At 47.1% G+C, this 14,116-nt stretch overlaps 1 protein-coding gene across 2 annotated transcripts in view; it reads left to right on the forward strand.

Annotated features, from left to right (window-relative positions):
* The first annotated feature begins 2,811 nt into the window (after window positions 1-2,811).
* SLC30A2 (solute carrier family 30 member 2) overlaps window positions 2,812-14,116 on the forward strand; it is a 44,260-nt gene continuing 32,955 nt past the window's right edge. For both annotated transcript variants that reach the window (XM_077481075.1, XM_077481074.1), the window contains exon 1: window positions 2,812-2,958. In XM_077481075.1, coding sequence (XP_077337201.1) covers window positions 2,915-2,958 — 44 coding nt within the window. In that variant the 5' untranslated portion in view covers window positions 2,812-2,914. The remainder of the gene's footprint in view (window positions 2,959-14,116) is intronic.

The following is a 14,116-nucleotide window of genomic DNA, read 5'->3' on the forward strand; positions in this document are numbered from 1 at the left end:
AAACCAAAGGGCCTGGAATGCTCTTGGGAGGGAGAACCCATACCGTTTTTTGTTTTTTATTTGGTGTGGGGTTCCCCTTCAAGATCAGAGCACAATTTATTTATTTTTTTACATTTTATTTTTTATTTTTTATTTTTTTAGGTACTCCTATCGAAGTCTATTGGAGTCAAACAGTGAGGCTGGGTTCACACTAGTCCAAATTAGGATGTGGGTTTCCCCGCTTTCCAATTCACATGATAGGAGAGTTTGCCCGGCTCTCTATGGATCTGATTTACACATCTCTGGGGCGGCTGCAGAGCGACTTGCACAGGAATCTTGTGCGTCTTTGGCTCCATTTCAGGTCTGAATTCCGGCCTGATTCGCCCCTGAAATCGAGAACAGAGACACACCGAACCCCTACCGTGAGCCGCATGCAGAGACAGTGTGAACCCAGCCTGAGACTCAGAATAAACTTGTGTACTTGTTCAAGCAAACAAGCAACACTATGCTCGGGTGTGAATGGGCACCAGTCAATAGTACAGAAATCCAACGGTGAGCATTGAAGCACTTCTAGAGAAGCTTCAAAATGACCTCACCCTCTAAAAATGCCAGCTATCTGGCTGCCTTCCTTACTTCCTCAACCACTGCCCTGAAACAAATACAGAAATAAACAAATCCGACTTCCAAACCACCAAATGTAGCAATCAGCACCTACCATTTTTCCTAAGGGCTTGTTCACACAGACGGCAGTAAAAACAGGCGGATAGGCCGCAGTTTTTACCATCCCCTGACTGCCCACATTAGGGCTCGTTCACATGTTATTATTGCTGTAAGTGTTCCGTGGTTCCATGTGTTTGGAAGGTGCTGAGGAGGTAAAATGTTGCCTCTTCACCACCTGTTTTAACCCTCAAAATGCCAACCCACTACACCTCAACTAAATGCATTGAATGTGGTTGTTGCACAGCCAGCTTAATTTACATAAATGGGTCCCATTCAGTCATTTTCAGATCCTCAGAGTTCTTTGCAATGAGGTGCTATGTTGAACTTCCAGTGACCAGTATGAGAGAATGAGAGCGATAACACCAAATTTAACACACCTGTTCCCCATTCACGCCTGAGACCTTAGAACACTAACGAGTCACATGAAAACGGGGAGGGAAAATGGCTAATTGGGCCCAATTTGGACATTTTCACTTAGGGGTGTACCCTGCCAGTGTCATTAGTACAGGGACAGTGCATGTTTTTTTTTTTGTTTTGTTTTTTTAGCACTGGTCACTGTATTGGCATCACTGGTCCCCAAAAAGTGTCACCGAGCCAAGGTTTACACTGAGCGGCAGGAATAAAGCCATGCGGGTTCAGCTGAACTCGCACAATTTCACCCCCGCATATCAATCCCGATTTCTCCCAGGATTTCAGAGACATTTGTGCAGGTTTCTGCACAGATGTCAATGTAAATCGCAGCCTGAAATCGCAAAAAGTAGTAGGGGTTAAACGATGTAACTTGATTTTTTTCTCTATTAGCTAATAAAAAAAAACGCTTTAAAAAAAACAAAAGAAAAACTCAGGCTGGGTTCGCAAATTGGATGTGGGTTCCCCGTGTGCAAATTGGATGTGGGTTCCCCGTGTGCAAATTGGATGTGGGTTTCCCTGTGTGCAAATTGGATGTGGTTTTCCCCGTGTGCAAATTGGATGTGGCTTTCCCCGTGTGCAAATTGGATGTGGCTTTCCCCGTGTGCAAATTGGATGTGTGGTTCCCCGTGTGCAAATTGGATGTGGGTTCCCCGTGTGCAAATTGGATGTGGTTTTCCCCGTGTGCAAATTGGATGTGGCTTTCCCCGTGTGCAAATTGGATGTGGGTTTCCCCGTGTGCAAATTGGATGTGTGGTTCCCCGTGTGCAAATTGGATGTGTGGTTCCCCGTGTGCAAATTGGATGTGTGGTTCCCCGTGTGCAAACTGGATGTGCGGTTCCCCGTGTGCAAATTGGATGTGGGTTTCCCCATGCGCAAATTGGATGTGGATTTTCCGCATCCAATTCGCATGGCAGGAGATTGTGACCCACTCTCTATGGATCTGATTCACATATCTCTGGAGTGGCTTCGGTGTGAATGGCACAGGGGGGTCCTGTGCGTTTTCAACCCAAAAATTCAGTGAATGAGTCGCTCGTTCCTCAGTAAGGATGAGCTCCGGCGTGTTTGCATACTCCACGTGCACAGCCCGCCAGGAAGTTGGCACTGTGCTGTGCTAATCACAGGCAGTGAGACATTGCCCGGATGCGCGGCTGCAAAGAGCCCGCCAACTTCCTGGCGGGCTCTGCACGTGGGATGAGCTATCCCTATTCCTCAGTGTGAAACCACCCTTAAACTCCCATGCAAACCCCTGAAATTTGCCCAAATTAACCCTTGAAAATATGACACTCAGGTGTGAATGCAGACTAGAGGAGAACAAACTGTTCAAGGCAAAAATGAAACCATGTGTCGCCAACTGGCAGGTATCCCGACTGCCAAACACGACCCATTCAAGCGAACGGGGGGCGCAAAGCGCGTTGCACCATGCTTTTAGGCTTAAAACAGGCAGTGAGGAGGCGACATATGACTTTTTATAGGGGGCTGCAAGTGTGAGGGAAGGGGCTCAGTAATGGCATAGGAGGGGTTTGTGTGAGCACAGGTAATAGAGGTGATGCTCCTCACTGAGGAGTGTGTGTGGGCCATGGTCAGGTACAGGTATGGAGGGCTCCGTGTGCAGCGCTGATTGGTGGGAGGGGGAGCCGGCCGCACACAGGGGGGTCTCCGGCTTCTACAAGGGAGGCGCTGTTCGAGAATTCCGAGGCTTTTGCAGCCGGCTCTTTGCACCCGGCGCTCCATTCACACGGACTCCCCCTAGGAGATAAAGAGAGCGAGAGACACACAGCGCTGAGTATACCCCTGGGAGAGCAGGATGGACGGAGACGAGACGCTGCACCTCATCAAAGAAGACTCACGGTGAGAACTTCCTACAGTCCCAGAACTTCCCACTCATCTCCTCCACACCTGCTGAGTACCGTGCATGTTTGTACACCCCCAACCTCCATGTATGTACCCCTCACCTCCACCATGTGTGGACCCTGCCTTCCCCCTCCCATGTGTGGCCCCTGCCCTCCCCCTCATTTTGTGTAGAAGCCACCACAGCCATGGTTGTCCATAGCAACATAGAGTCCTAACAACTGAAACTTTGCTATGGTCAACTAGTCCACCCAATCAAAACAAAACCAAAAAAAAGAGTTTATATTATATATATATATATATATATATATATATATATATATATATATCAGTGTGTTTTAAATTCATGCACAATGGAGAGCTGCCGCAGCGCTTTGCTTTCGTTTGTGTTTTTTTTTTTTTGTGTTAACTTTAACATTTAAAAAACCTGCACTTCATTCATGACTATGTATAGCTGTGCAATGCATTCGCTGCGCTGTTGTACACATTTCATTTTTTTTAAAATGCAGCATGTTACATAGTTTTACATAGTAGGTGAGGTTGAAAAAAAAGACACAAGTCCAACCTATGTGCGTGATTATTAAGGATGAGCTCCGGCGTGTTCGCACAGCCCACGTGCAGAGCCCGCCAGGAAGTCGGCACTGCGCTAATCACACGCAGTGAGACATTTCCTGATCTCTGCAGCCGCACATCGGGACAATGTCTCAATGCTTGTGATTAGAGCTGTGCCGACTTCCTGGCTGGCTCTGCACGTGGGAACACGCCTGAGCTCATCCTTAGTGATTATATGTCAGTATTACATTGTATATCCCTGTATGTTGCGGTCATTCAGGTGCTTATCTAATAGTTTTTTGAAACTATCAATGTCCACCCCCCCCCCCCCCCACTGAGACCACCGTCTGTGGAAGGGAATTCCACATCCTTGCCACTCTTACAGTAAAGAACCCTCTATGTAGTTTAAGGTTACATTTCTCTTCTAATTTTAATGAGTGTCCACGTGTCTGGTTAAACTCCCTTCCCATGAAAAAGTTTTATCCCTATTGCGGGGTCACCAGTACGGTATTTGTAAATTGAAATCATATCCCCTCTCAAGCATCTCTTCTCCAGAGAGAATAGGTTCATGTCTGCATGTTAGCGCAGTGTGGATGGGACACCTAGAAGATCATTTTGTTTCTTTCATGCCCCTGCAGCGACAGACATTTTTATCATGCAGTCTATAGCCGCCTCTAGTGTGAATTCACCTCACACCTGAGCGGACCGATTTTTATTTTTGTAATTCTTTTTTAAATTTATATATTTATTTTTCCAGGCAAATTTTGAGCATTTTCATACAAGCGTTCTAGAAGTGTATTTCACGTGTTTTACAAGCTTCCGGCGCTTTTGTTTTGTTTGGCTGGGTTCGCACTGATGCAGCTGTGGGTCCCAGCAGGGTGTCTTGTATAATGATTCAGGTGCAAATGAGGTCCGATTTTTACATGTGTGTTTTTTTTTTTTTTGCCTGAATTCTCAACTGAAATGGAGCCAAAGATGCACAAGCCCCTTTTCCAATGCAGACTGCGGCCGCCCTGGAGCTGTGTGAACTGGTTTCACTGAGACAGTGACAATTCACATGAAGCCTGTTTCACACCTATGCGTTTTTTTTTTTTTTTTTTTTTTTTTTTTTGTGCATATTCAGTTTTGCAGAAACACACTACAGTCCATTTAACATGGTTTCCTATGGTTGCAGTTCACATCTGTGCATTTTATGGAAGGGGCCAAAAGCGTGTATTGAAAAACACAAAATGCACCTGGAATATGCAAACTGCATAGAAGTGAATCAGGCCTAAGACTCGATACACACTATTAGATTGTCTGCAGGTTTTTGTATTCAGATTTGCCAAAATCATGTAGCGAAAGGGCCTGTCTGATGCCAAACAAATTGAAACTCTTAAAGAGGGCCACCCTAAAAAAAAAAAAAATAGCATTAATATTCTTAATTTTTATTTTTTATTTTTTTTTATTTGAAGAAAATATATATTTCTCCAATTATCTTCCAGGACGGCACACCTGAGAGATGACTGGTCCACCTGACAGGAAACACAATCAACAACAAGTTTAAAAGTTCCCACCCCTCCCTCAGACCTTCAGTTCTTGATTGTGTTTCCCACAGGATGGCAGCGAAACCAAGTTTCTCCTTTTTTGTTTCTGAGGGGTCTGGGACCCCGTTTTTCTCTAAACAGGATTATTTTTCCTGGGACTCAGGCAGACAGGGTCTGTGATGGTCTCGTGTAACCCCCAGGGGCACCTGGGGGGGATAGGGTAATCCTCACTCAAGGTCTTTCCTCAGGAAAGCCTTGTTTTCAGCCGCAGGGGACAGGGGAGTTGTCCTAATCGTGCTGCTCCCCATTTGTGTTTGCGCCTTACCTAGAACTGTGTTCGTTGGTGGAGGCGGTGAGCTGCATCTTTCCAAGCAGTGCTGAACGCGGATGGCGTGCGTTCCAGCACTACTGCACATGTCCGGAAGTTCGTCGAAAGACGCGTCACTTCCGAGCATCGAGTTTCCGGATAGAGGAGATCTTGCTGGGTCTGGACGCCGGCGTGCGTTCCAGCATCACTGCGCAAGACCGGCGGTAGGGCCCGACGTCATTTACGGGCGACGGACCTCCAAAAAATGGCGCCATTCAGCGGTCATTTAAACGGCAGAGGGTGCAGTGGAAAGTACCCAGGCAGCATTTCTGGTGAAGCGCTTCATGCATTGCAGCATCTCCAAGACAAACAAGGGGAACGCTCAAGACAGCACCTGATCCAGCGATCCTGCAGGGCAGCTAAATCGCTATGGAAGTGGAAGGTCCGTCTGAGCAAACAGTGATTGAGGTCACCACATCCAGCTGTGTTTTGTAGGGGCAGGGTACTCTGAGGCAGACCCACCTTGCCCCTTTAGGACATGAGTAGCTAATTGTTTATTTTCTACTGTTTCCAGGGACTGAAGGCTCTACCCAGGGGTCAGCCTGTAGGTCTAAAGGAAAGGCTACTTCGAAGTCCAGGCGTTGTGGTTATTGTAATTCTAAATTGGCACAAGACCACAGCAAGCCTTTCTGCGATAGATGTATCTTTAAGCTCGCAGGCAAGGAGACCGCCCAGGTTGTGAAAGAATGTAGGGCCTTACAGTCAGAGATGTTAGCCACCCTCCAATCTTTCCAAACTACTCTATTGAAGAGTCAGGATGAGGGTTCTTCTGGGAGAGAGACCCCTCATTCACAGGAAAACTTTTCCACATCTTATACGGAAAGTTCCCAGGGCCAGGTCTCCCTGTTGTCTGAGGTGGAGGAAGGTCAGGTCCCAGATTTTAGTACTGGGAGGAAGATTCAGACCAGGATAGCCAGGGGGAGGCTAAGCCTAGGGGACTTTTGCTCTCGACTGAGGACATGCAAGGCCTATTAAAGGCCATTTACACCTCAGAAGATATCCAGGTCCCCTCTGCACAGGATAGGGTGTATAGGGGCCTAGGAAGGTTACAGGCCAGAACCTTTCCCATCCACCAGTCTCTGAAGGATATAGTCCTCAGAGAATGGAAGGAACCTGAACGTAAGCTCCTCAAACTGAAAGCTTGGGTGTCCCTTTAAGGATGAGGAGGAGGAGGAGAAATTTTTTAAAACTCCTCGTTTGGATGCAGCCCTAGCACAGGTGTCTAAGAGGTCTGATTTATCCTTAGACTCTGGAAACATCCAGGATCAGATGGATAAAAAGTCTGAGACATTACTCAAAAGGGCCTGGGAGGCGAATGGCGCCGGCCCTAGCCTCTGCCCGTGTAGCCAGAAATGCAGACACCTGGCTTGGCAGATTGATGGATCACGTCTCCCGGGGTAAGGAGAAATTGTAGACTCGCTGGAGGTAATCAGTCGAGCGGTAGCGTATGTGGCAGATGCAGCGGTGGAGACTGTTAGGACCACAGCTAAGTCAGCACCACTTCTAAACTCCACCAGGAGGGCCCTATGGGTAAAGACCTGGGATGGAGATTTCACTTCTGAGTCTCGCTTATGCGGCATTCCCTTTGAGGGTTCCCTGTTTGGGTCAGGGCTAGATCATATCCTGTCCCGTTCTACTGAAAAGGGAAAGAAGTTCCCTGTGAGGCCCAAGAGGGAAAGGGGTAAGATTTTTTTCGAGGCCCCCACTCAGACTGATCATAAGGGGAAAGTTGAACAGAGGAAGAAGTGGAACCTTGGAAAGGGGAAAGAAAAAAGTGCAATTCTTTTCTCCAGTTCCGGAGCCTCTCAGAAAGAAGGCAAATTACGCCACCGTAAGGGTAGGCGCAAGACTCAGCGACTTCCTTCCCCAGTGGGAAAGGATTACACAGTCCATATATTTTAAATCTTTTAAAGGAGGGGTACAGACTGGAATTTCGGAGTCTTCCCCCACAGAATTTTCTTATTACCTTTCTTCCCAGGGACCCAGCCAGGGCAGAGGGGTTACTGGGAAATTTAAAGGAGCTGGCAGAGCAAGGGGTAATTGCTCCAGTACCAGCCAGTCAGTTGTCCCAGGGTTTTTACTCACACATGTTTGTGGTTCCAAAACCCGCAGGCAGATTTCGGTTAATAAATTTGAGAGGACTCAACCGTTATTTACTTCCCAAGAGGTTCAGAATGGAGAGTAATTATTCAGTAAGAAAATATCTTCAGGCAGGAGTCTTTATGGTCACTCTGGACCTGAAGGACGCATATCTACACGTACCCATTGCTCCCGAACACCAGAAGTACCTACGCTTCGCAGTATGCATACAGCAGAAGGTACAACACTGCCAGTTCAGAGCTCTTCCCTTTGGGCTGGCGGCAAGCCCAAGGGTATTCACAAAGGTAATGGCCGAAGTCGTAGCATACCTACACCTGCAGGGGATAGGGTTAATACCCTACCTGGACGACTTGCTGATCTACAGTGTGGATGAGAGGCAAGCGGTGATAGACAGAGACATCATGTTAGAGACTCTGGAGACCTTGGGCTGGATGGTCAGTCGGGAGAAGTCCTCACTGACGCCATCTCAATCCAAACTATACCTAGGCTACCTGTTAGACTCGCAGGCACAGAGGGTATTCCTACCAATAGAAAAGGTAGTTAAGGTCCAGAATGCAATTGTCACCCTTCTCGAAAGAGGAGAAGCCTCTCTGAGATATGAGTCTGCTGGGTCTCATGACCGCCTGCATACCGGCAGTAACCTGGGCACAACTACTTTCTCGGCAGCTTCAGGCCTTCCTACTTGCCTCATGGGGAGGAAAAAGAGAAACATTGGAGAGCAGAGTGTCCCTCACAGAGGAGGTCTCTCTCTCTCTCTGCAGTGGTGGCTCGACCCACACAATCTGTTGAAAGGTCGCCCCTGGTCCCAGGTAGACCCATTGGTCTTGACCATGGACGCCAGTGCTTGGGGGGGCTCATCTGGGAGACCAATATACCCAGGGGTCCTGGAACCGCAGCCAAGCCAGGGAATCCTCCAATTTCAGGGAGCTTCTGGCAGTAGGCAAAGCCCTAGACTATTTCCAAGAGCAGCTGCGGGACAGAGAGTTTCAGGTCCTCTCAGACAACCTGGTCACGGTTGCATACCTAAACCACCAAGGAGGGACAAGGTCAGGCAAACTGAGGGAGTTAGCACAACAGATCCTTGGGGAAGCAGAAAGGAAGGTCCTTTCACTGTCAGCGATTCATATAAAAGGCTAGCTCACTCAATCTGCAGGCAGATTTCCTAAGCAGACAGCCCATCCTTCAGGGAGAATGGGGATTGAGCAAAGGAATCTTCTTCCTGGTGTGCAGACATTTTGGCAAGCCAGAAATAGATTTGTTCGCTTCCCGGAGGAATGCGAAGGTCCGCAGGTTTTTCTCCCTTTACAAGGATCAAGAAGCAGAAGGGATAGACGCTCTTGTACAGGGGTGGGATTTCAGGCTGGCTTATGCCTTTCCCCCACTGGTACTCCTTCCCAGAGTTCTACAGAAGTTAACCTACTCAAGGACAGACCTGGTGCTGATAGCACCCTGGTGGCCCAAGAGGGTTTGGTTTCCCACCATTCAGAGTCTCTCGGTAGCTCCCCCGCTGCATCTGCCGGTGCAACGAGGCCTGCTCAGTCAGGGTCCAGTCTTTCACCCCGAACCGGGACGTCTCTCTCTGACAGCATGGCTATTGAGAGGGAAATACTTCGTGACAGGGGCTGTTCGGAGAGAGTGATAGACACTCTTCTCCTCAGTAGGAAAGGCGTCACCAGAAAAATGTATGCAGTCTAAGGAGGGGGCTCTCCAGATGATACCTACCATCCTAGACTTTCTTCAAGAGGGGGTGGACCAGGGTTTGGCAGTCGGCACCCTCAAAGTCCAGGTGGCAGCCCTGTCCGTGTTTTTTGACAGGGAGCTAGGACAAGAACCACTGATAAAAAGATTTTTGTTGGCCAGGGAAAGGGTAGTCCCAGTCAGGTCGGTCAGTTGCCCTCCATGGGACCTGTCCCTGGTATTAGATGCCCTAACAAAGGGGCCTTTTGAGCCGGTGACTCAAATTTATGTTAGACTTTTACCATTTAAGTTGGCCTTCCTTCTGGCTATCACTACGGCCAGAAGGGTGGGTGATATACAGGCCCTTTCAATTAAAGAGCCGTTTTTGCGTATCCTAGAGGATAGGGTAATCCTCACTCAGGATCCCCTTTATTTGCCAAAAGTAGGCTTCGTTATTTCACAGGAGATTATTCTCCCGTCCTTTTGCCAGAATCCCAAGAATAAGGAAGAGGAAAGGTTCCATTTCTTAGATGTCAGGCGCTGTCTCCTAGTCTATTTAGAAAGGGTGAGAGACTTTAGGAGGTCCAGTCACTTATTGATCACCTCAGGGAAGAGAAAGGGTCTACAAGCCTCTAAGGCAACGATGGCTAGATGGGTCAGATAAACCATATCTATTGCTTATAGGCAGGCAGGTAAACCAGTGCCAGCCCGCCTTAAGGCGCATTCAACCAGATCCCTGGCGACCTCCTGGGCAGAAAGGGCAGGCGCCTCAGTCGACCAGATCTGCAGAGCAGCAACATGGACGAGCCATAGGACATTTCTGAGGCACTACAGAGTGGAGCTGTTGTCCCCTCAGGATTTGGCATTTGGCAGGAAGGTCCTACAAGCGGTTGTCCCGCCCTAAAGGTAGGCCTGAACTTCTTGCTTATCGTCTCAGGTGTGCCGTCCTGGAAGATGATTGGAGAAAATGACCAGTTACACTTACCGGTAACGGCTTTTCTAGGAAATCTTCCAGGACGGCAGGCCTACTCCCCTACCCTTGTTTTATTGGTGTGGTATGTTCATTCCTCACAGAATGTTCCCTCTGACACCGGTGTGGACTTTTCTTTACCATAACTGAGGGTCTGAGGGAGGGGTGGGAACTTTTAAACTTGTTGTTGATTGTGTTTCCTGTCAGGTGGACCAGTCATCTCTCAGGTGTGCCGTCCTGGAAGATTTCCTAGAAAAGCCGTTACCGGTAAGTGTAACTGGTCATTTTTTTTTTTTTTTTACTTACCAGAAACCCCTGTTGCTAGGCAGTCTTCCTAATCTCCTCCTCGCATTGTCTTCTGGACAGTGGGGTGCGACATGTTCTGGGAAGTGCGTGTGTGTCCCAGAACACAGCGCGCGCCCCATTCACAAAGCTCCGCGCAACTCACTCATGCACAGTAGGGAACGGGCAGTGAAGCCGCAAGGCTCCACTGCCTGTTTCTTTTAGTGAGGATGGCGGCGTTGGGTCACGATATGAGGGACTTTTCGACCGGGGGGGGGGGGGGGGCACATCGCGGGCACCCTGGACAGGTAAGTGTCCTTATTAAAAGTTAGCAGCAACAGTGTTTGGAGCTGCTGACTTTAAAAAAAAATTAATAAATTTCCGCTCTAACACCCCTTTTAAGGTTTGACCTCATATTATATGGTTTTGAAACATCTGAAGACAAAAATATGCAGAAAATCTAAAGCCCCATACACACGATCGGACATTGCACAAACATTCCCTTGGATTTTTGTACAAAGGGCGTTGCCTGTAAGTTTGTATTGCATACACACACGATCAGACAAACACGAACGCATTGGTTCTGAGCATTCGTGTTTGTACTTTGTACAAAAGTCCGATTGTTTGTTTGTTTGTTTTGTGTACACACGATCAGACTTTGCTCCATCAGACTTATGTTGTCAAAAAGTTTGTCCGTTCGCACAGCCAACAAAAGTCTGATGAAAACTGAAAAAGTTTGTCTGTTGCCTCAAAACCGCTAATTTGCATGTTTGTTGTCAAAGTCCCATCGTGTGTAGAGGCCTTTAGTGTGAACCTGGTGTTCAGACAAAATGTCAAATCCAGCAGAATATAGAACCATGTCACTTCCTGTGACGTGGAATCGGCTGTTGCAGAAAACCATGCGCACTGCGTCATTGGCACATGTGCAGTGCGTCATCGCTGACGTCAGGACACTGCATGTCAAATTCATCGGCCATGTTGCCACACCTGACACTCACCTGTACTGAGCCTGCAGTCAAAAGGCAGCAGCCAACATCTTTTTACTCCCACCCAAGTCTTGCATTGCACTAGTATTAACAGTAAGCTTATATAGTGCAAAACGGTATTTAGAAGTCCGTGACACTGTTTTTTGTTGAATTTTCAAAGCAGCATAAATCCTGCAGATCTGACAGGTTTGCTAATCTGACAGCACACCGCTGCTTTTAAAAATCAACATGAAAAGCGTGTGACGGATTTGAAAATACAGTATTTCACGAATATAAGCTCAGTTTACTGCTAAAAAGTGTAAACTGCAAGACTTGGGTGGGTGTAATAAGATGTCTGCTGCTGCCCTCTGACTGCAGGCTTGGTAAGCCAGGTGCGAGGTGTAGCAATGTGGCCGTCAGTCGACGAATTTGACATGCAGTGTCCTGACTTCAGCGATAACGCACTGCGCATGCACAGATGGCATGTGGTTTTCTGCAGCAGCTTATTCCATTTCCATGTTCGTTATTCTGCCGGGTTTGACGTTTTGTCAGAACTCCGACCTTAGCCAATGGAAAGCACAGGGGCGGACTACAGGAAATGTGTGAAAACCCTTGATGTGTGGATTTTCAGCCGTTGTGTTCAAGTCTTTGGGGCCAGAAACATCCAGTTTTGTCTCAAAAGCAGTGGAAATAGCTTTTAGAACATCAGGCGATGAGCTATATGTGCCTGAGCCCTTGTAGGTGAAGAGCCTGTAAGGATTTTGGATGTTTAACGCTCTAGAGCTTCATAACGGCTCAGGTATGAATGGGGCCTAAGGCTCCATTCACACTTGGCATTCTGGGATCTCGGGTGGAATTGCTGCGATTGTGCCTGTAATCTCAAAATGCACTACAAGCACAAACCTCGGGTTCACTATTTTCAACGGCATCTAAAACGCAGTGTGGTTTTGCCGTCATTGTACAATTTGTGGCAAAATTCATTGCGTAAAGCTTGTTGCCCCAAAAAGCAGTAGGAGCTTCTTTTGAGCTAAAAGCTTCACGCAATGCGATTTGCCATGCAGCAAAACTGCACTACATTTTTGGTGCCATTGAAAGTAATGGCACCTGAACCATGCGTTTTGCGACTGTAGTGTGTTTTGAGATCTTGGGCAGAATTGCTGTAAGTGTGAATGGAGCCTAAAGCCTGGTACACATTATCAGATTTGTTTTTTTTTTTTTGTTTTGTTTTTGCTGAACGAAAAAAAAAGTGGTGCTCAGGATGAGCTTGCTGAACTAACTTTGCGATTGTTAGTACGGCAATCTCCCTGCTGAGCTATTGTGTTCTGACAGGGGCAACTTTGCACCCTATCACCCACGCACCAGAGCACACCGGTCATTGCTGAAAAAACGGGCCGAATGTCAGCCGGTGTCTGCTGAACCGTCCAATACTGGTCGATATTCGGCCCGTGTGTTTTAGGCTTTAGGCCCCATTCACAACTGAGTGTTTTATAGCTCAAAGCTCCAAAATGCTCAGGGAGAAAAAAAATCTATTTCTCTATGGTGGTGGTTCACTTCTCTACTCCAAAATGCCGGAAACTCAAAAAAAAGTTTTGGCGTTACTTTTGTAGCTTGATTTGGATAGATTTGGTGCGTTTTTGAAGCCACTGAAAGAAGAAACGCACAGCAACAAATTATTTGACAGATGATCGTTTTCTCTTTTGGCTAATACAAAAACGCCAAAGCTGCTTGGAAAAAGCTGTTCAAAAATATGCAACAAATCTCCCTGAAAAACATGACGCTCAATCATGGATACAGCCTAAAGTAAATCTAGACTGAACAAGTATGGCGGCTGCTGCTGGCCCTTTTCAGAGGCATTTTTTACCTGGTGTCTATACTGATCCTCCCTCCAGTATGTTTTGTGTTTTTGACCTCCTGAACAAGTAAACAGGTTTAACCTCTTTCCAAACTGCATAATCTGCATACTTGTTATGGTCAGCCAAGGACAGCCAGGGTGGGCTACTTTAATGAAAACAATGCACTTCCTATGTGACTGATGCCTTCTCTCAATAGTTGTTCGAGTGTGATGACCATTTAAAAAAAAAAAAAAAAAAAATTGTCCCTGCAAAAAAAAGACTTTAATTTACCTGTCCTATCCTGAAAATTTTGCGCTTTACCAGAACAAATGTTTTTAAGCCTCTGTGAATTATGGGAAGGGCTTAAAGGGGTGGGGTTTAATTAAATTTGAGCCTATGCTGCTTCGGGCCAGGAGTGCATAATGCAGAGTGCAGGGGCCAAGATTGCATAACAGAGAGCAAAGGACAGGAGTCCTCCAGCTTAACTTCTCCCCAAGAGCCAGCCCACCTTTCATCAGAGTTGAAGCCACTAGAGGGAAATAGGCAGTGTGCTGTTGTGTTTTCAGGAGACCAAGGGGCCAATTCACAAAGCTTTACCGCATGCGATAAGGGTATTGTTACTCATTTGTATACAATATCGCATGCAGTAAAGTAAGTCCAATTCACAAACAAAAGATTGTGTCAGAAATGTGCCGGTAAATGCTGCATAAAAAGCTCTCCCAATTCACAAAGCGACCAGACCATTAAAAATCATGCATTAATTACCACCAGGGTTTAGCTGGCGGGCTCGCCAAGTGATATTTGTCAAAAAAACAAAAAAAAACCTTTTTATTTTGACAAATAGCTGGTTGCTAAGGAGCTGCCTGGGAATCCGGCCACCGTGTCCT

The sequence above is a fragment of the Lithobates pipiens genome, unplaced genomic scaffold (genome assembly GCF_037356315.1).
Source record: "Lithobates pipiens isolate NorthernLeopardFrog02 unplaced genomic scaffold, aLitPip1_a1.2 Scaffold_16, whole genome shotgun sequence".
In the NCBI taxonomy this organism is placed as follows: domain Eukaryota; kingdom Metazoa; phylum Chordata; class Amphibia; order Anura; family Ranidae; genus Lithobates; species Lithobates pipiens.